Source organism: Phyllobates terribilis, unplaced genomic scaffold (genome assembly GCF_046119375.1).
Source record: "Phyllobates terribilis strain yellow unplaced genomic scaffold, ASM4611937v1 Scaffold_2__4_contigs__length_985480577, whole genome shotgun sequence".
Taxonomy (NCBI): Eukaryota; Metazoa; Chordata; class Amphibia; order Anura; family Dendrobatidae; genus Phyllobates; species Phyllobates terribilis.
In genome coordinates, this window is record NW_027362762.1 from 960,077,870 (window position 1) to 960,099,838 (window position 21,969).

General features: G+C 43.5%; 1 protein-coding gene across 2 annotated transcripts in view; it reads left to right on the plus strand.

Annotated features, from left to right (window-relative positions):
• Positions 1–21,969, plus strand: part of LSAMP (limbic system associated membrane protein) — a 1,076,006-nt gene that overhangs the window by 667,099 nt on the left and 386,938 nt on the right. For both annotated transcript variants that reach the window (XM_073668587.1, XM_073668588.1), the window contains exon 3: positions 12,250–12,375. In XM_073668587.1, the coding sequence (XP_073524688.1) occupies positions 12,250–12,375 (126 nt within the window). The remainder of the gene's footprint in view (positions 1–12,249; positions 12,376–21,969) is intronic.

Sequence of the window (21,969 nt, forward strand, 5' to 3'; positions counted from 1 at the left end):
AAACTGTGTTTTCTGGATTGCTTTTTAAGCAAATAATGAGGATTAAGATCCAAAGAAAATTATTCCTGGCCCCTGAGACCTGGGACTTTGTATAGAAATATCTAAGAGCAGCAGAAGGCAGAACTGGAATGGAGCCTCTTGTGCTATATGTACTGCAGTCTGCTATATACCCTGCCTGTCTGCCTATATACACTGCCTACCTGATATCTCTGCAGATGGATTAGTCCTTAGAAGGACTGTTTGATGAGATGGATATGTGTCTCTAATATAGTCTGGTACACCTACACTAACTAGAAACAAGCAAATCTCTCCCTGACGCCGCAGCAGCTCTCCCTACACTGTCTGATCCGGAGTGACTGTGACGAGCATGGCGGCGCCAGGTCTGATATACACCTGATGACACTGTGCGGCCAGCTAATCACTGTAATGCCATAACCAACATGGCTACGGCATTACAGTGAGTGGCAGGCAATCCTTGCATGTTCATTGGCTCTCTAAAGAGCGCCAAACATGCAAGGAGAGGACCCGAGCATCCACCCGAGCATCCTGGAAATACTCGGCGAGCGAGTATCGAGTACTTGTGAGTATGCTCGCTCATCACTACTCCTGACAGAGTATCAAAATCATATTTTTTCTTAGTTGGTCATATCATATTATTCAACTAGGGATATTAAGAAGGAGTTGTCCAAGTAGTTGATAATCCCTTTAAGAGTTCTAACTCAAGATTCAAAGACCATATATTATCCAAACATACTAACCCAACCTACAACAGGCTACAATTCACAATTCATACCACAACAACCACCTGGCACATTTAGCATAAACGTCTCCCGACAGAGTATCGAAATCATATATTTTTTTTTTCATTAGTTAGGAGTCTTTTAGACATCTGTGATCATGGGTCCGATCTCAGATTGCAATACCTGGATGGGCTGTGCATCTCCTGCCAGTTTCATATATTTCTATGAATGAGGCTTTCATGCTCGGTTCAGGAGATGTGTGATCAGTCCGTGCATTGTAATTAGAGATCCCAGACGTCTGAAATAGCCCTTAGTCATCTCACACCACCCATCTAGGGATATGTTCAGCTAATGGAAAATGTAATGACACATGAACACTGGAAGACCCGGCGCCAACAGCGCTGGAAGAGGACAAGTACGAGAGGCGAATATCGGTTATTTCTGCTACTACTCTGACACGGGCTCTCTGAGTAGTAGCAGAAATTTGTGAAAAATTAATGTTGGACATATCGGTTTGCACAAAAGTGACTTCAGTGGAATTCAAGAGATATAGTGAGTGTTTTGACCTTGACCCTGAATGTGTCTGATTTAACAAGAATCCCAAAACCCTAACGGTGACACCTGTAGATGGGAACCAGGATATGAACTTGAATTCTTCCAGAGTCTTTCAAGATTGAGGTCTTTATTTTCGAGAGGTTTCACATTGATGACTACTTTGAAAAACTTGGATGAACACATTGATAGACTGTTATACTCAAGCGTTTGTGTAATGGCCATCTGGTTCCTTCATGTTCTTTTCACGGTCAACAGTTTTCACTCGGAATTGTGGTTTCTGGAGTTAACCTCCTTTTTGGCACCAGGTGGATTCTATCCAGTTTAACTTGTGCCAATGTGTTTTATCAGAAAGCAAAAGCCTCTCCATCCAATCAAACAGAGAGGGAAAATAACAATAACCCTCCAGTTGTAAAATGATTGGTCTTTTTTGGTTGTCTTTTCTACTTTGGAACTAAAGGGACAGAAGAATGATTGAAGAGCGGAGCATCGGAGGAGCGTGGAGATCCCGTAGTGTCATGGCATCCATTGGCTGCATACCTACACCTCTGCTGGTAGCTTGGCGTTATAATCAGTGCTCAATAAAATCTCTTTAGAGTCTGAAAATGCTTGAAAACTTTATACCCAGCAGGTGAGATCCTAGTAGTGTTTGGGTTACTAAAACAGGTAGGAGCAAGAACAAAAACTCCAGTTGGGCTTGCCCTCTATACTCCTTCCCAACCTACCCTAGTAGATAAAAATACCAACCCAAAAGCATGCGTGTCAGACTAATTCTACCCTCCTCTTGTGTAGATGGGAAACACTGGAGACTCTCACCCTATCGATTAAGAAAGGGGATGTGGCCACCCGAGCTGGAGTCACTATGAGGCTTTACGTGGCCATATTACAGCTGCAGAACTTCATCCTCTTCCCAATGGAGCCAATGCCCTTAGACCACCCTTATAAATGGACACAGTGCTCAAAAACTCCAACTCTTTTTGATACTACTCTTTTAATAAGATCTGGTGCCATTTATTTTATTTGGGTATTCCAATCCATCCAAGCCCACCCAGTAGATGAGAGCCCCTTCCCAACTGCATGAGAAGAGGGATGTGGTACACCTGAGCTTGGGTCATCATGGGCTACCACATAGGTCACAATGCTGCTACATAACGCTATCCTCTTCCCAATGGAACCAATGTCCTTAAACCGCCCCTTTAAATGGATCGTAATTTCATAAATTGTAACAGAATTGAATTTACATTTTAACAACTCTTCATCGTAAGGACTATAAACCTTGTTTTTTGCTTTTCCCAGAGTTACCTGATTTGCAATGGATGTGATATAAGAATATTTCGTACCTGGGTCTTTACCATAATAACACATGTGCTGCGCGGCTTCTTAAAAAACATACAGGGATCATTAAGAAGCACCAGGCAGGTAGCAGCTCCTCTATTTACTCTGCAGCAAGTAAAGCAGAAAATGATTTTGTTTCATTCCTGACTAAACACGGATCCTGGAGCCGAGAAACTGAAAATGAGAGACACCAAATAAAAGAAATTATTTAGTCGGAGACCCAGGAGAGAAACCGGAGAAGCGGTTGTTGAGAAAGAAGCCATCTAGAAAAGAGGCGGCGAGGAGAGCGGGGACAAGTCCGGGCGTATGGGTGTTAAACGCTGCAATTCTACTGATGTTTGTGTTAGCGAGAAGTTACTGATCGTGATCCTCTCGATATTCTCAGTAGTAACGTGATCCTTTCCGATACTCTCAGTAGTAACGTGATCCTTTCTGATACTCTCAGTAGTAACGTGATCCTTTCCGATACTCTCAATAGCAACGTGATCCTTCCAATATTCTCAGTAGTAACGTGATCTTTCCGATATTCTCAGTAGTAACATGATCCTCTCGATATTCTCAGTAGTAACGTGATCCTTTCCGATACTCTCAGTAGTAACGTGATCCTTTCTGATACTCTCAGTAGTAACGTGATCCTTTCCGATACTCTCAATAGCAACGTGATCCTTCCAATATTCTCAGTAGTAACGTGATCTTTCCGATATTCTCAGTAGTAACATGATCCTTCCAATATTCTCAGTAGTAACGTGATCTTTCCGATATTCTCAGTAGTAACGTGATCCTTCCAATATTCTCAGTAGTAACGTGATCCTTCCGATATTCTCAGTAGTAGCGTGATCCTTCCAATACTCTCAGTAGTAACGTGATCCTTCCAATATTCTCAGTAGTAACGTGATCCTTCCAATATTCTCAGTAGTAACGTGATCTTTCCGATATTCTCAGTAGTAACATGATCCTTCCGATATTCCCAATAGTAACGTGATCCTTCCAATATTCTCAGTAGTAACGTGATCCTTCCGGTATTCTCAGTAGTAACGTGATCTTTCCGATATTCTCAGTAGTAACGTGATCCTTCTAATATTCTGAGTAGTAACATGATCCTTCCGATATTCCCAATAGTAACGTGATCCTTCCAATATTCTCAGTAGTAACGTGATCCTTCCAATATTCTCAGTAGTAACGTTATCCTTCCAATATTCTCAGTAGTAACGTGATCCTTTCCGATACTCTCAGTAGTAACGTGATCCTTCCAATATTCTCAGTAGTAACGTGATCCTTTCCGATACTCTCAGTAGTAATGTGATCCTTCCGATATTCTCAGTAGTAACGTGATCCTTCCAATATTTTCAGTAGTAACGTGATCCTTTCCGATACTCTCAGTAGTAACGTGATCCTTTCCGATACTCTCAATAGTAACGTGATCCTTCCAATATTCCCAATAGTAACGTGATCTTTCCGATATTCTCAGTAGTAACATGATCCTTCCAATATTCTCAGTAGTAACGTGATCCTTCCAATATTCTCAGTAGTAACGTGATCCTTCCAATATTCTCAGTAGTAACATGATGCTTCCGATACTCTCAGTAGTAATGTGATCTTTCCGATATTCTCAGTAGTAACGTGATCCTTCCAATATTCTCAGTAGTAACATGATCCTTCCGATATTCCCAATAGTAACGTGATCCTTCCAATATTCTCAGTAGTAACGTGATCCTTCCAATATTCTCAGTAGTAACGTGATCCTTTCCGATACTCTCAGTAGTAACGTGATCCTTTCCGATACTCTCAATAGTAACGTGATCCTTCCAATATTCTCAGTAGTAACATGATCCTTCCAATATTCTCAGTAGTAACGTGATCCTTCCGATATTCCCAATAGTAACGTGATCCTTCCAATATTCTCAGTAGTAACATGATCCTTCCGATATTCCCAATAGTAACGTGATCTTTCCGATATTCTCAGTAGTAACATGATCCTTCCAATATTCTCAGTAGTAACGTGATCCTTCCAATATTCTCAGTAGTAACGTGATCCTTCCAATATTCTCAGTAGTAACATGATGCTTCCGATATTCTCAGTAGTAACGTGATCCTTCCGATATTCCCAATAGTAACATGATCCTTCCAATATTCTCAGTAGTAACGTGATCCTTCCGATATTCTCAGTAGTAACATGATGCTTCCGATATTCTCAGTAGTAAAGGGATCCTTTCCGATACTCTCAGTAGTAACGTGATCCTTTCCGATACTCTCAGTAGTAACGTGATCCTTCCGATACTCTCACTAGTAATGTGATCCTTCCAATATTCTCAGTAGTAACGTGATCCTTTCCGATACTCTCAGTAGTATCGTGATCCTTTCCGATACTCTCAGTAGTAACGTGATCCTTCCAATACTCTCAATAGTAATGTGATCCTTCTGATATTCTCAGTAGTAACGTGATCCTTTCCGATACTCTCAGTAGTAACGTGATCCTTTCCGATACTCTCAATAGTAACGTGATCCTTCCAATATTCTCAGTAGTAACGTGATCTTTCCGATATTCTCAGTAGTAACATGATCCTTCCAATATTCTCAGTAGTAACGTGATCCTTCCGATATTTCCAATAGTAACGTGATCCTTACAATATTCTCAGTAGTAACGTGATCCTTCCGATATTCTCAGTAGTAACGTGATCTTTCCAATATTCTCAGTAGTAACGTGATCCTTCCAATATTCTCAGTAGTAACATGATCCTTCCAATATTCTCAGTAGTAACATGATCCTTCCGATATTCTCAGTAGTAACGTGATCCTTCCGATATTCTCAGTAGTAAAATGATGCTTCCGAAATTCTCAGTAGTAAAGGGATTCTTTCCGATACTCTCAGTAGTAACGTGATCCTTTGCGATACTCTCAGTAGTAATGTGATCCTTCCGATACTCTCACTAGTAATGTGATCCTTCCAATATTCTCAGTAGTAACGTGATCCTTTCCGATACTCTCAGTAGTAACGTGATCCTTTCCGATACTCTGAGTAGTAACGTGATCCTTCCAATACTCTCACTAGTAATGTGATCCTTCCAATATTCTCAGTAGCAAAGTGATCCTTTCCGATACTCTCAGTAGTATTGTGATCCTTTCCGATACTCTCAGTAGTAACGTGATCCTTCCAATATTCTCAGTAGTAATGTGATCCTTCCAATATTCTCAGTAGTAATGTGATCCTTCCGATACTCTCAGTAGTAACGTGATCCTTTCCGATACTCTCAGTAGTAATGTGATCCTTCCGATACTCTCAGTAGTAATGTGATCCTTCCGATACTCTCAGTAGTAACTTGATCCTTCCGATACTCTCAGTAGTAACGTGATCCTTCCGATACTCTCAGTAGTAACGTGATCCTTCCAATATTCTCAGTAGTAACGTGATCCTTCTAATATTCTCAGTAGTAACGTGATCCTTCCGATATTCTCAGTAGTAACGTGATCCTTCTAATATTCTCAGTAGCAACGTGATCTTTCCGATATTCTCAGTAGTAACGTTATCCTTCCAATATTCTCAGTAGTAACGTGATCCTTTCCGATACTCTCAGTAGTATCGTGATCCTTTCCGATACTCTCAATAGTAACGTGATCCTTCCAATATTCTCAGTAGTAATGTGATCCTTCCAATATTCTCAGTAGTAATGTGATCCTTCTGATACTCTCAGTAGTAACGTGATCCTTCCGATACTCTCAGTAGTAACGTGATCCTTTCCGATACTCTCAGTAGTAATGTGATCCTTCCGATACTCTCAGTAGTAATGTGATCCTTCCGATACTCTCAGTAGTAACTTGATCCTTCCGATACTCTCAGTAGTAACTTGATCCTTCCGATACTCTCAGTAGTAACGTGATCCTTCCAATATTCTCAGTAGTAACGTGATCCTTCCAATATTCTCAGTAGTAACGTGATCCTTCCAATATTCTCAGTAGTAATGTGATCCTTCCAATATTCTCAGTAGTAATGTGATCCTTCCGATACTCTCAGTAGTAACGTGATCCTTTCCGATACTCTCAGTAGTAACGTGATCCTTCCGATACTCTCAGTAGTAACGTGATCCTTCCGATACTCTCAGTAGTAACGTGATCTTTCCGATATTCTCAGTAGTAACGTTATCCTTCCGATACTCTCAGTAGTAACGTGATCTTTCCGATATTCTCAGTAGTAACGTGATCCTTCTGATATTCTCAGTAGTAACGTGATCCTTCTGATATTCTCAGTAGTAACGTGATCCTTCCAATATTCTCAGTAGTAACGTGATCCTTCCGATATTCTCAGTAGTAACGTGATCTTTCTGATATTCTCAGTAGTTACGTGATCCATCCAATATTCTCAGTAGTAGCGTGATCCTTCCGATATTCTCAGTAGTAACGTGATCCTTCCGATACTCTCAGTAGTAACGTGATCCTTCCGATACTCTCAGTAGTAACGTGATCCTTCCGATATTCTCAGTAGTAACGTGATCCCTCCGATATTCTCAGTAGTAACGTGATCCTTCCGATATTCTCAGTAGTAACGTGATCCATCCAATATTCTCCGTAGTAGCGTGATCATTCCGATATTCTCAGTAGTAACGTGATCCATCCAATATTCTCCGTAGTAGCGTGATCATTCCGATATACTCAGTAGTAACGTTATCCTTCCGATATTCTCAGTAGTAACGTGATCCCTCCGATATTCTCAGTAGTAACGTGATCCCTCCGATATTCTCAGTAGTAACGTGATCCTTCCGATATTCTCAGTAGTAACGTGATCCTTCCGATAGTCTCAGTAGTAACGTGATCCTTCCGATATTCTCAGTAGTAACGTGATCCTTCTGATACTCTCAGTAGTAACGTGATCCTTTCCGATATTCTCAGTAGTAACGTGATCCTTCCGATACTCTCAGTAGTAATGTGATCCTTCCGATATTCTCAGTAGTAACGTGATCCTTCCGATATTCTCAGTAGTAACGTGATCCTTCTGATACTCTCAGTAGTAACGTGATCCTTTCCGATATTCTCAGTAGTAACGTGATCCTTCCGATAGTCTCAGTAGTAACGTGATCCTTCCGATATTCTCAGTAGTAACGTGATCCTTCCGATATTCTCAGTAGTAACGTGATCCTTCTGATACTCTCAGTAGTAACGTGATCCTTTCCGATATTCTCAGTAGTAACGTGATCCTTCCGATACTCTCAGTAGTAATGTGATCCTTCCGATATTCTCAGTAGTAACGTGATCCTTCCAATATTCTCAGTAGTAACGTGTTCCTTCCGATATTCTCAGAAGTAATGTGATCGTTCCAATATTCTCAGAAGTAATGTGATCCTTCCGATATTCCCAGTAGCAGCGATGCTCCCAATACAAAATTAATGTTGCACTGATTATTCCTAGTAGTTATAAGTGATCCCAGTAGTAACGGTGTTGCCAATATTCCCAGTAGTAACGGTGCTCCCAATATTCCCAATATTAAGTATCCCAATATGCCCAGTAGTATCAGTGCTCGCAATATTCCCATTGGTTATAATAGTGCTTCCAATATTCCCATTAGTAAAAATGCTCCAAGCATGCCCAGTAGTAACAGTCCTCCCAGTATGCCCAATAGTAACAGTCCTCCCAGTATGCTCAGTAGTAACAGTCCTCCCAGTATGACCAGTAGTAGCAATCCTCCCAGTATGACCAGTAGTAACAATCCTCCCAGTATGACCAGTAGTAACAATCCTCCCAGTATGACCAGTAGTAACAGTCGTCCCAGAATGACCAGTAGTAACAGTCCTCCCAGTATGACCAGTAGTAACAATCCTCCCAGTATGACCAGTAGTAACAATCCTCCCAGTATGACCAGTAGTAACAATCCTCCCAGTATGACCAGTAGTAACAGTCCTCCCAGAATGACCAGTAGTAACAGTCCTCCCAGTATGACCAGTAGTAACAATCCTCCCAGTATGACCAGTAGTAACAGTCCTCCCTGTATGACCAGTAGTAACAGTCCTCCCAGAATGACCAGTAGTAACAATCCTCCCAGTATGACAAGTAGTAACAGTCCTCCCAGAATGACCAGTAGTAACAGTCCTCCCAGTATGACCAGTAGTAACAATCCTCCCAGTATGACCAGTAGTAACAGTCCTCCCAGAATGACCAGTAGTAACAGTCCTCCCAGTATGACCAGTAGTAACAATCCTCCCAGTATGACCAGTAGTAACAATCCTCCCAGTATGACCAGTAGTAACAGTCCTCCCAGAATGACCAGTAGTAACAGTCCTCCCAGTATGACAAGTAGTAACAATCCTCCAAGTATGACCAGTAGTAACAATCCTCCCAGTATGACCAGTAGTAACAATCCTCCCAGTATGACCAGTAGTAACAGTCCTCCCAGAATGACCAGTAGTAACAGTCCTCCCAGTATGACCAGTAGTAACAGTCCTCCCAGTATGACCAGTAGTAGCAGTCCTCCCAGTATGACCAGTAGTAACAATCCTCCCAGCATGACCAGTAGTAACAATCCTCCCAGTATGACAAGTAGTAACAATCCTCCCAGTATGCCCAGTAGTAACAGTCCTCCCAGTATGACCAGTAGTAACAGTCCTCCCAGTATGACCAGTAGTAACAATCCTCCCAGCATGGCCAGTAGTAACAATCCTCCCAGTATGACAAGTAGTAACAATCCTCCCAGTATGACCAGTAGTAACAGTCCTCCCAGTATGACCAGTAGTAACAATCCTCCCAGTATGACCAGTAGTAACAGTCCTCCCAGTATGACCAGTAGTAACAATCCTCCCAGTATGACCAGTAGTAACAATCCTCCCAGTATGACCAGTAGTAACAGTCCTCCCAGCATGACCAGTAGTAACAATCCTCCCAGTATGACCAGTAGTAACAATCCTCCCAGTATGACCAGTAGTAACAGTCCTCCCAGTATGACCAGTAGTAACAATCCTCCCAGTATGACCAGTAGTAACAGTCCTCCCAGTATGACCAGTAGTAACAATCCTCCCAGTATGACCAGTAGTAACAATCCTCCCAGTATGCCCAGTAGTAACAGCCCTCCCAGTATGACCAGTAGTAACAGTGCTCCCAGTATGACCAGTAGTAACAGTCCTCCCAGTATGACCAGTAGTAACAATCCTCCCAGTATGACCAGTAGTAACAGTCCTCCCAGTATGACCAGTAGTAACAATCCTCCCAGTATGACCAGTAGTAACAATCCTCCCAGTATGCCCAGTAGTAACAGTCCTCCCAGCATGACCAGTAGTAACAATCCTCCCAGTATGCCCAGTAGTAGCAATGCTCCCAGTATGCCCAGTAGTAACAGTCCTCCCAGTATGACCAGTAGTAACAGTCCTCCCAATATTCCCAGTAGTAGCAGTCCTCCCAGTATGACCAGTAGTAACAATCCTCCCAGTATGCCAAGTAGTAACAATGCTCCCAGGTTGCCCAGTAGTAACAATGCTCCCAGTATGCCAAGTAGTAACAATGTTCCCAGTTTGCCCAGTAGTAACAGTCCTCCCAATATTCCCAGTTGTAACCATGCTCCCAATATTCCCAGTAGTAACAATCCTCCCAGTATTCCCAGTAGTAGCAATGCTCCCAATATTCCCAGTAGTAACAGTCCTCCCAGTATTCCCAGTAGTAGCAATGCTCCCAATATTCCCAGTAGTAGCAGTCCTCCCAGTATGCCCAGTAGTAACAGCCCTCCCAGTAGTGATGCTTGTGGCAGTATTTCCGGTGGTGAGGGGTCTCCCGGGGTCCCCAGCAGTTGCTGCACTATGAGCATTGCTGGCAGTGATCCTGTTCCCAGCACCCCACATACAGCTGCTGATCCCACCATTTCTATTGGTCCTGGTGGTCCCCGTGCTCTGTTCCTACTATTACTGACTACTGCCCAATAGCCCTGGTACTGGTGGTACTCCCAGCATCACTGAGGTTCAGACTGCACATGAATGACATAGGTCTGCGCAGGAGCTGTGAACACAAAACGGTGGGAGATATTTTTCAGTTCAGTATTTGCAGTATTGCTTTCTTTATTATTTGTGAACGTTTCCATATCCTTCAGGTTATATCAGAGCTCGCACTGCTCCTGTCAGTTAGAAATCTCTAACCAAAGCCAGTTCTGGTACCAGGATCCAGCAGTAGTATGATTCCAGCTCCGGATCAATTACTTTTATATCCATATAAGACAAATAATACTTTTATGTAGTGATGACACGTCTGCAACAAACAGGACGATCTCTCCTACTGTCTATAAAACATTGTCAGCGTCCGCACCTGCCTGCAAATGGTGGAAGACGCTGCCGCCCTAATGCCGGGGAAGCCGGCGCTCCGCCTGCCAGCCGCGATTTATTGCCCGACGCGTTTTGTGTTTTATTTTAATATCCAGCATATATAATACATAACCTTGTCAGAGCCGCTCAGTCACTCGGATTCATCCTTGTGTCCTCTCACCTGGAGGCTGGAGGGAATCTGCAGTCAGGATCCTAATGAGTGACGGGAATAGAGGAATTATATAGAAATAAGGCTGCATTACCGCATCTGCACTGTAGGGTGGCACAGTAGAGTTGTTTTTAGAAAGTCTGGAAAGATTGAGTCTGTATACAGGGACCGACTGGGGTCTGTATACAGGGCCGGTCTGGGGTCTGTATACAGGGCCGGTCTAGGGTCTGTATACAGGGCCGGTCTGGGGTCTGTATACAGGGCCGCTCTGGGGTCTGTATACAGGGCCACTCTGGGGTCTGTGTTCAGGGCCGGTCTGCGGTCTGTGTACAGGGCCGGTCTGAGGTCTGTATACAGGGCTGTTCTGGGGTCTGTATACAGGGCCGGTCTGGGGTCTGTATACAGGGCCAGTCTGGGGTTTATAATGGGCCGGTCTGGGGTCTGTATACAGGGCCGGTCTAGGGTCTGTATACAGGGCCGGTCTGGGATCTGTGTACAGGGCCGGTCTGGGGTGTGTATACAGGGCCGGTCTGGGGTCTGTATATAGGGATGATCTGGGGTCTGTATACAGGGCTGGTCAGGGGTCTGTATACAGGGCCGGTCTGAGGTCTGTATACAGGGCCGGTCAAGGGTCTGTGTACAAGGCCGGTCTGAGGTCTGTATACAGGGCTGGTCAGGGGTCTGTATACAGGGCCGGTATGGGGTGTGTATACAGGGCCAGTCTGGGGTCTGTATACTGGGCCGGTCTGGGGTCTGTATACAGGGCTGGACTGGGGTCTATAATGGGCCGGTCTGGGGTCTGTATACAGGGCCGGTCTAGGGTCTGTATACAGGGCCGGTCTGAGGTCTGTATACAGGGCCGGTCTGGGGTCTGTATACAGGGCTGGTCTGGGGTCTGTATATAGGGATGATCTGGGGTCTGCGAATGTTACATCTCATCCACGTTATTGTATTGTATCACACTGTTCATTTGATGCACGGAAAGTGCGCAGTGCATACGACAGGTGAGAACGTGGTCTTAGAGGTTGCACTTTATAAACTGCTTACAATGTATCAGATGTGAGATTTATATAGTATAGGAAACATATATTATGTTATATATTATAGGAGACATTTATATATTATGCTATATATTATAGGAAACATTTATATATTATGTTTATATTCTTCCTGTCCTTTCATTCTCCAGTTCCACCAAAGATCTCCAACATCTCTGCAGACATCACTGTGAATGAAGGCAGCAACGTGACTCTGGTGTGCATCGCCAATGGACGCCCAGATCCAATCATCACCTGGAGGCATCTGAATCCAACAGGTAGATGCCACCTCCTGCTCATATATTGGGGACATACTGGGGAGCGGTGGGGACTTCTCTCCAATATCAAGAGGTCAAACTCCAGGCAAAAAAAAGTTTTACAGTAAAGGTTAATTTAAAGGTGTTTTTTGGTTTGGTGCCTATGAAACTTCATTGATGTCAAATGAAAAGTTCGGCAACTTTCCTGTGTTCTTGGTGTGTAATTCATCACCACTTTCAAGACCTCTGCTTGCTTTTAGTGAATATGTACAATCCTCTTTACCAGCAGAGACTTAAATTACATTCAGATCTATTGCTGAGATCTCAGTATAATTTTAAGAAGTCAAGTCCGGTGCTTCACAATATTCTTTAGCAAAGAGCCCCCGACTCAAATTACATTAAAGGGGTTCTCCGGACAAAATCACATTTTGCCCAAAGGACTGGATGTATAAAAAAATAACAAACTTAGTTATACTCACCCGCTGCATCCATCCGCATCCAGTGTCATCAGATGAATTACACTGTCAAAGTCATCTGACTGCTGCAGCCAATCACCAGCTGCAGTGGTCTGACTTCTGGTGGAATGGTGACATTACCGCTTCCTGTCCCTGCACAGACCACGGAGCAGACTGTGCCGTATTTAGGTTTATATAACTGAATTTTTTTTTCTCATATCCATTACCCTGGGGGGAAAAAAATGTATTTAGCCCAAAACAACCCTGTTAAAGGCTGTGATTGTACATTGTGACAATGACACTGTATACATCCCTTGGGTTATATGTTATTAAGGCTAAATCTAAGGTGCTGACACTCAAACACAATATTTTTCCCTGTTTCCTGACAGATTGTTACAATGTTTCAGTGCAGGTAAAATATATTTCAGGCCATTAACTGCATATCATAATAATGGATTGTATACATTCATTGTAACAGTACCAGTTAGATGCTTCATGTTAGAAAAGATTTCCCCCCTGTAAATATACATAGGAATGTTTCCATCCGCTGACAGCAAGCAGAGCTATGAGAAATGGTGAGAAATTGATATCACAAAACTGCAGAACCTTTTACGATACGAGGATCGTAGTTTATCTACTTTTTTGACGACTGATCATTTTCTTATTGGAAGAGTTACCGTGATCACTGCTGCATTTATCTGGAGGGTTTTGTATGTTCTTGTTATTGCTTTGCTGCCCTTGGACATTACATGGGGCAGCTCTGTCTGCAGAGGCACAAAAAATGCTGTTGTGTTTGGCTAAGTTCTTCATGGTGCTGGTGATGTCCAGAAAGGGGTGTGGATCATGTGATACTGAACGTTTGGTTGTGATGGGGAGGAACAGAAGAGTCCATCTCAATAGTAATGCCTTGTTATAGCCCATTGACATGTATAGCCTGAACACTGGGTCACGCCCATGAGGAACAGAGACAACTGAAACAGCGAATGCCAGGTCTACAGGTCAGTGATGTGCAGTCGCCACAGTCTTCTTTTTTCTCTTTATGCCTTTCCAGAAGTTTGTAACTTTCTTTTTTTAGTTGGGAAATGCTGTTTCCCCTGAGCCACTGTTCACACTCTGCAATCCCCTTGTCATGATCAGACATAGTTATGTTGCAGTTAGTCCTGGAGTTCTTCTTCTTCTTCTTCTTCTTCTTCTTCTTTTTTTAGAACCTTCAGTTTCACATTAATAGATTCTAAAATGTAATTTAAATATGAGAGAACTGAGCACAATGCAAACCCCAAAAAAACAGCGATGGCTACGAGCCATTGGCTTTGGATTCATGTCTGTTTGCTTGATATCAGCCTTAGGTTTTCTTTTTTATATATCAGGAGATCACATGGTAATAAAAAGAACCTGGCACTAATGCGATTTGTGATATTTCCAGAATGTTGGTTATTCTGCACTCGGTAATAAAATATATGAGCGCTGTATTTCACTGAAGCTTCAGATGGATAAAATATCAATGTTTGTTTGTTTTTTGAGATTTTTGTTTTCAAAATGTTTTGTAACTGTGGCTAATTGTAATCCAGATACAGATGGATCCACCGTTACCTTTCCACAAATACGATTACGGACTCTAGTTTCTCAATATATAAAGTCAATAGATTATTGTGACCTGATAGTAACATCAGTGGGTGACCGCATATAGAAACATGTAGCATAAATATCTCCCTACAAAGTATCTGGAAATTCTGTTTTATTAAGGTTGGTCATTTCATACTGTTTGGGATTTGCTGAGTCCAAAAGGAAAAGTAAGGAAAGACAAATCTGTAGTTTATTAATTCTCGATAGATTATTTATTTTATATATGTATCTTTAATGACGTGAGAGATTTGTGTATTTGATACAAAGCTCCAAATCCCATGCATAGACATAAAGTTATATAATAAAATTATGATTGCAGTCACCACTAGGGGGAGCTCTCTGTATGCAGAGAAACATGATAAGATTCTGTCTGTAGCCACCACTAGGGGGAGCTCCCTGTATACTGAGATACATGATAGGATTCTGTCTTCAACCACCACTAGGGGGAGCTCCCTGTATACAGAGATACATGATAAGATTCTGTCTGCAGCCACCACTAGGGGGAGCTCCCTGTATGCAGAGATACATGATAAGATTCTGTCTGCAGTCACCACTAGGGGGAGCTCCCTGTATACAGAGATACATGATAAGATTCTGTCTGCAGCCACCACTAGGGGGAGCTCCCTGTATGCAGAGATACATGATAAGATTCTGTCTGCAGTCACCACTAGGGGGAGCTCCCTGTATACAGAGATACATGATAAGATCCTGTCTGCAGTCACCACTAGGGGGTGCTCCATGTATACAGAGATACATGATAAGATCCTGTCTGCAGCCACCACTAGGGGGAGCTCCCTGTATACAGAGATACATGATAAGATCCTGTCTGCAGCCACCACTAGGGGGAGCTCCCTGTATACAGAGATACATGATAAGATTCTGTCTGCAGCCACCACTAGGGGGAGCTCCCTGTATACAGAGATACATGATAAGATTCTGTCTGCAGCCACCACTAGGGGGAGCTCCCTGTATACAGACATACATGATACCATTTTGTCTGCAGTCACCACTAAAGGGAGCTCCTGTCTATGCATGATGGTCTTCCTCTGAGAAAACAATGAGTTGTGGTCACTATATATGTAAATTATGATATTAATCAATAGTAAATGGTTACAGAATGTATGACATAAATGCAAAAATATGTTGTGTGTTCTGCTCACCAATAACTTCTTAAATTGTGCCTCTCATAAATGTCCTTGCCACAACACTATCAATTTGTTTCAGACCTCTTATTATACCAATACTCAATTGAATTTTGGAAATACCTATAGACTGGATCTGCAACAAGTCTGTACAGCCTGGAGACACAGTGTGTTGTATTGCAGATAAACCTTCCTGTGTTAGACAGCATGAAAAGAAGCATGTTTGCAATTGACTTGCTTTTTCTAACTGCTGTCATTCTCCTGCTATGAGAGCTTTTATCTTACATAGTGTACAGCTTTTCTCCAAGGAGCTCAGACCCTGGCTGATTATATGTAGTGGTTATATTTTAGGAGAGGAGTTAATTCAGGAAATCCCAGTCAGCTCTCTCCAGCTTGTTGATTTCTATACAGCAGTTAGCTGCTCACATATATCTCCCTCCGTCTAAGCTCCTAACAAGCTGCTGTTATTTATCATGGAAAGTCACCAGCCTCCACCATCTCCAGCATCCAGAGCAATTTGTAAAAATGTCCTGTTACCTCTACATGCAAATACAATGATAACAGTGTAGGCTCAGGACTATAATGCTCAGCACAAGTTATGCTAATACTATAGCTCTGCTGACCCCCCCAGAACTGTCACTCCCCTCCAGATACCAGGAAAGAAGGTAAGCGCAGAGCTGAGAGCTGCTTAATACACAAGGTGAGACTGCCCCTTTAAATGTAGATGCTTTTACTAAAAGATCACCCAGAATACCAAGACAAGTTATTAATATTCCACCTGAAGTGCAATATACTAAGGGGGAGAGAAATAGCCATATAATCTTCTGTAGGTTGGGGAGCTACGTGCACTGTATGGAAGACATCACTGCATTGGGATTTCTGCTCTGGATAATTAAAATGTAGTATTTCTTAATTCTCACAACCTGCGATCAGCCTGATTTATTATCCGACATAAGAATGAGAATATTATATAGTTATCAATTCATGGGATGGAAGTGTGGAATTTACGGTTCAAGGTGTTTGTCCTCATACATGTCCCGGTAAACAGAGGGGGAATTACACTAATGGAAAACTGTAATTCTGCAATGAATCATAAGATGACAGCCTCGCTATGTGCAGAATACTAGAGAGCGGCAACGGGAAAGCCTGCGTAATAAGACTAGGGATTACTGTAAGAATGTATGCGAAGAGAACGATAGAGAAAATATATATAGAAAGTAGCTAGATAGATGGATAGGTAGTTGGATTCACAGATATCATGTTTACTTTTCTATATAATGACCTCCATGCACTGCTTTCTAGTGTTTTATCCCCCCCTCCCCTGCATATCTGGATTAACAGCTACAAAGCTCAGTACTGCTGTATAATGTGCTTCATGCTGCTGCTTTCTAGTAAATGTTTTATCCAATACCAGAAATGGATTCAGTTATACTGCTCAGTGCTGTTGTAACTTGTCCTCCATGATGCTGCTGCTTTATAGCGTTTCATTCCCCCATATCTAGATTCACAGCTACACTGCTCAGTACTGTTTTATAATGTCCTCCATGTTGCTGTATTCTAGTGAATGTTTTATCTAACACTAGAAATGGATTCACAGTTACACTGCTCAGTGCTTTTGTATATTTCCTCCCTGATGCTGCTGCTTTATAGTGTTTTATCCCCCCAGATCTGAAATCACAGCTACGCCTCTCAGTATTGTTTTATAATGTCCTCCATGTTGCTGCATTCTAGTGAATATTTTATCTAACACCAGAAATGGATTCACAGTTACACTGCTCAGTGCTTTTGTATATTTCCTCCATGATGCTGCTGCTTTATAGTAAGTGTTTTATCCCCCCCAGATCTGGACTCACAGCTACACTTCTCAATATTGCTGTATAATGTCCTCCATGCTGCTGCTGCTGCTGCATCCTCTGAACTTGTGCTACATAGAGACAAAAGAGCAGGAAACCTTCATGTCTGTGTGTACAGTGTATGGAAGACATCGTAGTGAGTTTCCACTCATTAGCTCAGGAAGCAACTGAATGATTCTTATTTTTTTTTCCTGTTGCGGAGCTGATTTTGTCATCTTTCTGTCTAGTAATTAACTGACAACTGCACTGAAAGTGTTAAAACATTGCAGAAAAGAAGCAGATTGAAGGGTGATTTCAGCTCTGCTACATCTGGATATTACATGACTGGTGTCTATTCCCTATTCTACAGGCGCTTCTTCAGTTCTCCATTCTCTGTCCTCCCTGCCTCTGATTACCGGAGAATAGAGTCATTATGTGGCGGCTCTTTTCAGAGAAGGATGAGTGACAGCAGTAAATGGACAGTGTCAGTATTAGGAGGGCGCCGCTCATCTCTGCACTCAGAACACACTCACCGTACTTTATGTATCAGTGGATGGAACATAATGTCAGTACTGATCCTGGAGCTGAATATCTAGAAATGTATCTACAGGTGGCAATCTGCATATCACGGAGCACAGAGGGGCCCATAGCTGTCTATTCAAAGCGCCCCCGATGTTCTGGTTCCGTCTTCCAGGTCCTATTGGTCGGAGGCTGAAGCCTGAGCCAGAAATGGGTCAACCTCCATGATGAGCCTTATAGCAATGCACTTAGAATTAGTCACTATAAGGCACTTATTTAGGGCACTTGAAGGTTATTTCTAGGTAATTTAAGGCTTTGGTGGACACAGACTAAAATGGGGCCCCTGTGCAAGAACAGTAGGGCTCTCTATACAGTCCAATATCTCATCATAATGTATAATGCCACCTGGTTTGGAGATGGGGATAGTGGCCCCCTTACCTCTTGGGCCCCTGTGCAGCTGTTCCTGAAGGGCAGGGTCTGATTAGCACTATTATTTGGGGGAGCTGCGTGGCAGTAATTATTATCAGGGTTATTTTGAAGGGCATTGGGGCATGTGTCCACCTCCGGCAGCTGCATTCGCATCTTGACTTTTCTCCACCAAACAGCGGAGCAGGGAGTGACTGGTACAGTGAGAGACTTCACCAAGATACTGCAGCTATGGAGAAAAGATATCAAGGAAAATGGAATCCATCAATGCTGCAGATTACTGTGGACAATCGTAAGAGATGATCCAAAGCCGGAGTACAAGAGACAAGCAAAAAAGAGTCGTCACTGAATGAGGAGCAAATGTTGTAGAGCAATTTCTATAACTTTATAATTCACTATAGTGTTTAAACGTTTTACTAATTGGAATTGTTACTAAAGTTTCCTCTAAATAAATATCTGAAAATTGGCTCAAAATATTCTGCATCTTTATATTTGCAAAAATAATAATGTTTCACAGTACTGAAACTTTTATGCATCAATTCTATGTAGCAGTGAAAGGAAAACTCTGATATCATAGAAACAAGAGAGAACTACAAATGTTCATTGTCAGGTTTGAATTCAGGAGGTGAAAATCATTACGAAATGGTTGATTTCACAGCTGAACCCAACAACGTCTGAAAATATGGAGAACAGCGATCAGTGACCGTCAGACCCCGGGGCAGGAACATCCTTGGCAAAAAGTTTTCTGCGTCAACTTTTGAGGACGTCAAATTTCTTCTTCTCTACTGACAACTCATCAAGAACAAAGAAAACATAAAAAAAAAAAAGGAAAATCTTTGTTTCTTTCCCGATTCATTGATTGACACTTCTAAAAATGGCCAGCAATGAAGATAACATGGTGTTTCCTTAGTGATGGACGCTCCCCGGTGCGAGAAGCCTCTTCTTGACCAATGCTCTAAATATCAATTTCGTTTCTGAGAAAAACTGATTTTTTTCTTTAATTTTTGTTGTTTTTTTTTGTTGTGAAATAGAGCAAAACAGTTTAAATTGAAGGCGGTCGGATTGTTATCATAAGCGAGAAATCTATGCGGCTTTGGTGAATAATTTATGGGCGTCTCACAGCAGATGCCGCTCATCCAAGTCAGCCGTAATTACCGTGCCCCCGACTGAGGCGCTGAACTTTGAAAGTAGGACACGTTGCACCTTACCGGGGCTCGTCCTATTGGTTCCCGCACAGGGGGGGGCCTCATTCTGTCCTCTGCCCTGATATGTAGCGAGGCTTAAAGAGCGACCTCGATTTATCACAGCAATGTCAGGCCCTCTGCTATACGCCTAATATCCGTGTGCCGTATACAGCCCCCTATTTGCTGCGGTGACGCCACGTGTCCTAGTATCACATATGGAGCCGCAAAATGACAGAACAAGAACTGGGGGACAAAGACGACTCCAATAATCTCCAATGTGCCTCTCCAAATCTACCAGGTAAAGATCTCTGCTTGCTGTCAGTGAATGAGATCACCCAAAAGTCCTGTCCATACCCCATCATGCTCTCTGCTGAGAAGTAGATACAATGTATCCAGTGTGGACAATGCTCTGTGGACTGCCAGACTGATACATTGTTGCAAACCAGCAGAGATATCTGTGCAGCTGCTCTGGATGTGTGCAGCTCTCAGAGCACTGTCTGCAGCTCACAGAGCATTGTCTACAGCTCACAGAGCACTGTCTGCAGCTCACAGAGCACTGTCTGCAGCTCTCAGAGCACTGTCTGCAGCTCACAGAGCACTGTCTGCAGCTCACAGAGCACTGTCTACAGCTCACAGAGCACTGTCTGCAGCTCACAGAGTACTGTCTACAGCTCACAGAGCACTGTCTGCAGCTCACAGAGCACCGTCTACAGCTCACAGAGCACCGTCTGCAGCTCACAGAGCACCGTCTGCAGCTCACAGAGCACTGTCTACAGCTCACAGAGCACTGTCTGCAGCTCACAGAGCACTGTCTACAGCTCACAGAGCACTGTCTGCAGCTCACAGAGCACTGTCTACAGCTCACAGAGCAGTGTCTGCAGCTCACAGAGCACCGTCTACAGCTCACAGAGCACCGTCTACAGCTCACAGAGCACCGTCTGCAGCTCACAGAGCACCGTCTACAGCTCACAGAGCACCGTCTACAGATCACAGAGCACCGTCTGCAGCTCACAGAGCACCGTCTGCAGCTCACAGAGAACCGTCTACAGATCACAGAGCACCGTCTGCAGCTCACAGAGCACCGTCTGCAGCTCACAGAGCACTGTCTACAGCTCACAGAGCACTGTCTGCAGCTCACAGAGCACTGTCTGCAGCTCACAGAGCACCGTCTACAGCTCACAGAGCACCGTCTGCAGCTCACAGAGCACCGTCTACAGCTCACAGAGAACCGTCTACAGATCACAGAGCACCGTCTGCAGCTCACACAGCACCGTCTGCAGCTCACAGAGCACTGTCTACAGCTCACAGAGCACTGTCTGCAGCTCACAGAGCACTGTCTACAGCTCACAGAGCACCGTCTGCAGCTCACAGAGCACCGTCTACAGCTCACAGAGCACCGTCTGCAGCTCACAGAGCACCGTCTACAGCTCACAGAGCACCGTCTGCAGCTCACAGAGCACCGTCTACAGATCACAGAGCACCGTCTGCAGCTCACAGAGCACCGTCTGCAGCTCACAGAGCACCGTCTGCAGCTCACAGAACACCGTCTACAGCTCACAGAGCACCGTCTGCAGCTCACAGAGCACCGTCTACAGATCACAGAGCACCGTCTGCAGCTCACAGAGCACTGTCTGCAGCTCACAGAGCACCGTCTGCAGCTCACAGAGCACTGTCTACAGCTCACAGAGCACTGTCTACAGCTCACAGAGCACTGTCTGCAGCTCACAGAGCACTGTCTACAGCTCACAGAGCAGTGTCTACAGCTCACAGAGCACCGTCTGCAGTTCACAGAGCACTGTCTACAGCTCACAGAGCACCGTCTGCAGCTCACAGAGCACTGTCTACAGCTCACAGAGCACCGTCTGCAGCTCACAGAGCACTGTCTGCAGCTCACAGAGCACTGTCTACAGATCACCGATCAGTGTTTGCATCCAGTGATGAACATTTACTGCCTCAGAATAGAAATGTCTTCTCATTCAGTGACAGCAAGCAGAGATCTTGTCATGAAATATTACTTGTAAAAATGGGAATCTGTCAGCAGATTTGAGACTACAAAACTGTGGTGCGCAGAGCTGGAGCATGCCTCGCAGGGCTGCTTCCAAACACAAACCCAACCAGACTGCGAATGCCGCTTTGGATGTGACTGGAGTATAAGATGTGACACTGTATAATATAGGTATATGATATGATAGGATATGAAGTTGTAGATGATATTATGTCGCTTTGACCTGTTATGTGGACCTGTAACATCATGTGCCGCAGACTGGAGATATCGCACCAGATCCTGCACGTCTCCCCGCATTCTGTATGATCTCCTCTGTATTCAGTGTATAGATCCTTTGTTGCACCTATTTACATACATTATGCTCCAGTAACATCCAGAGCTGCAGTGACAGTTCTGCTTACAACCCATTGGCATCCTGGTGTCTAAAGC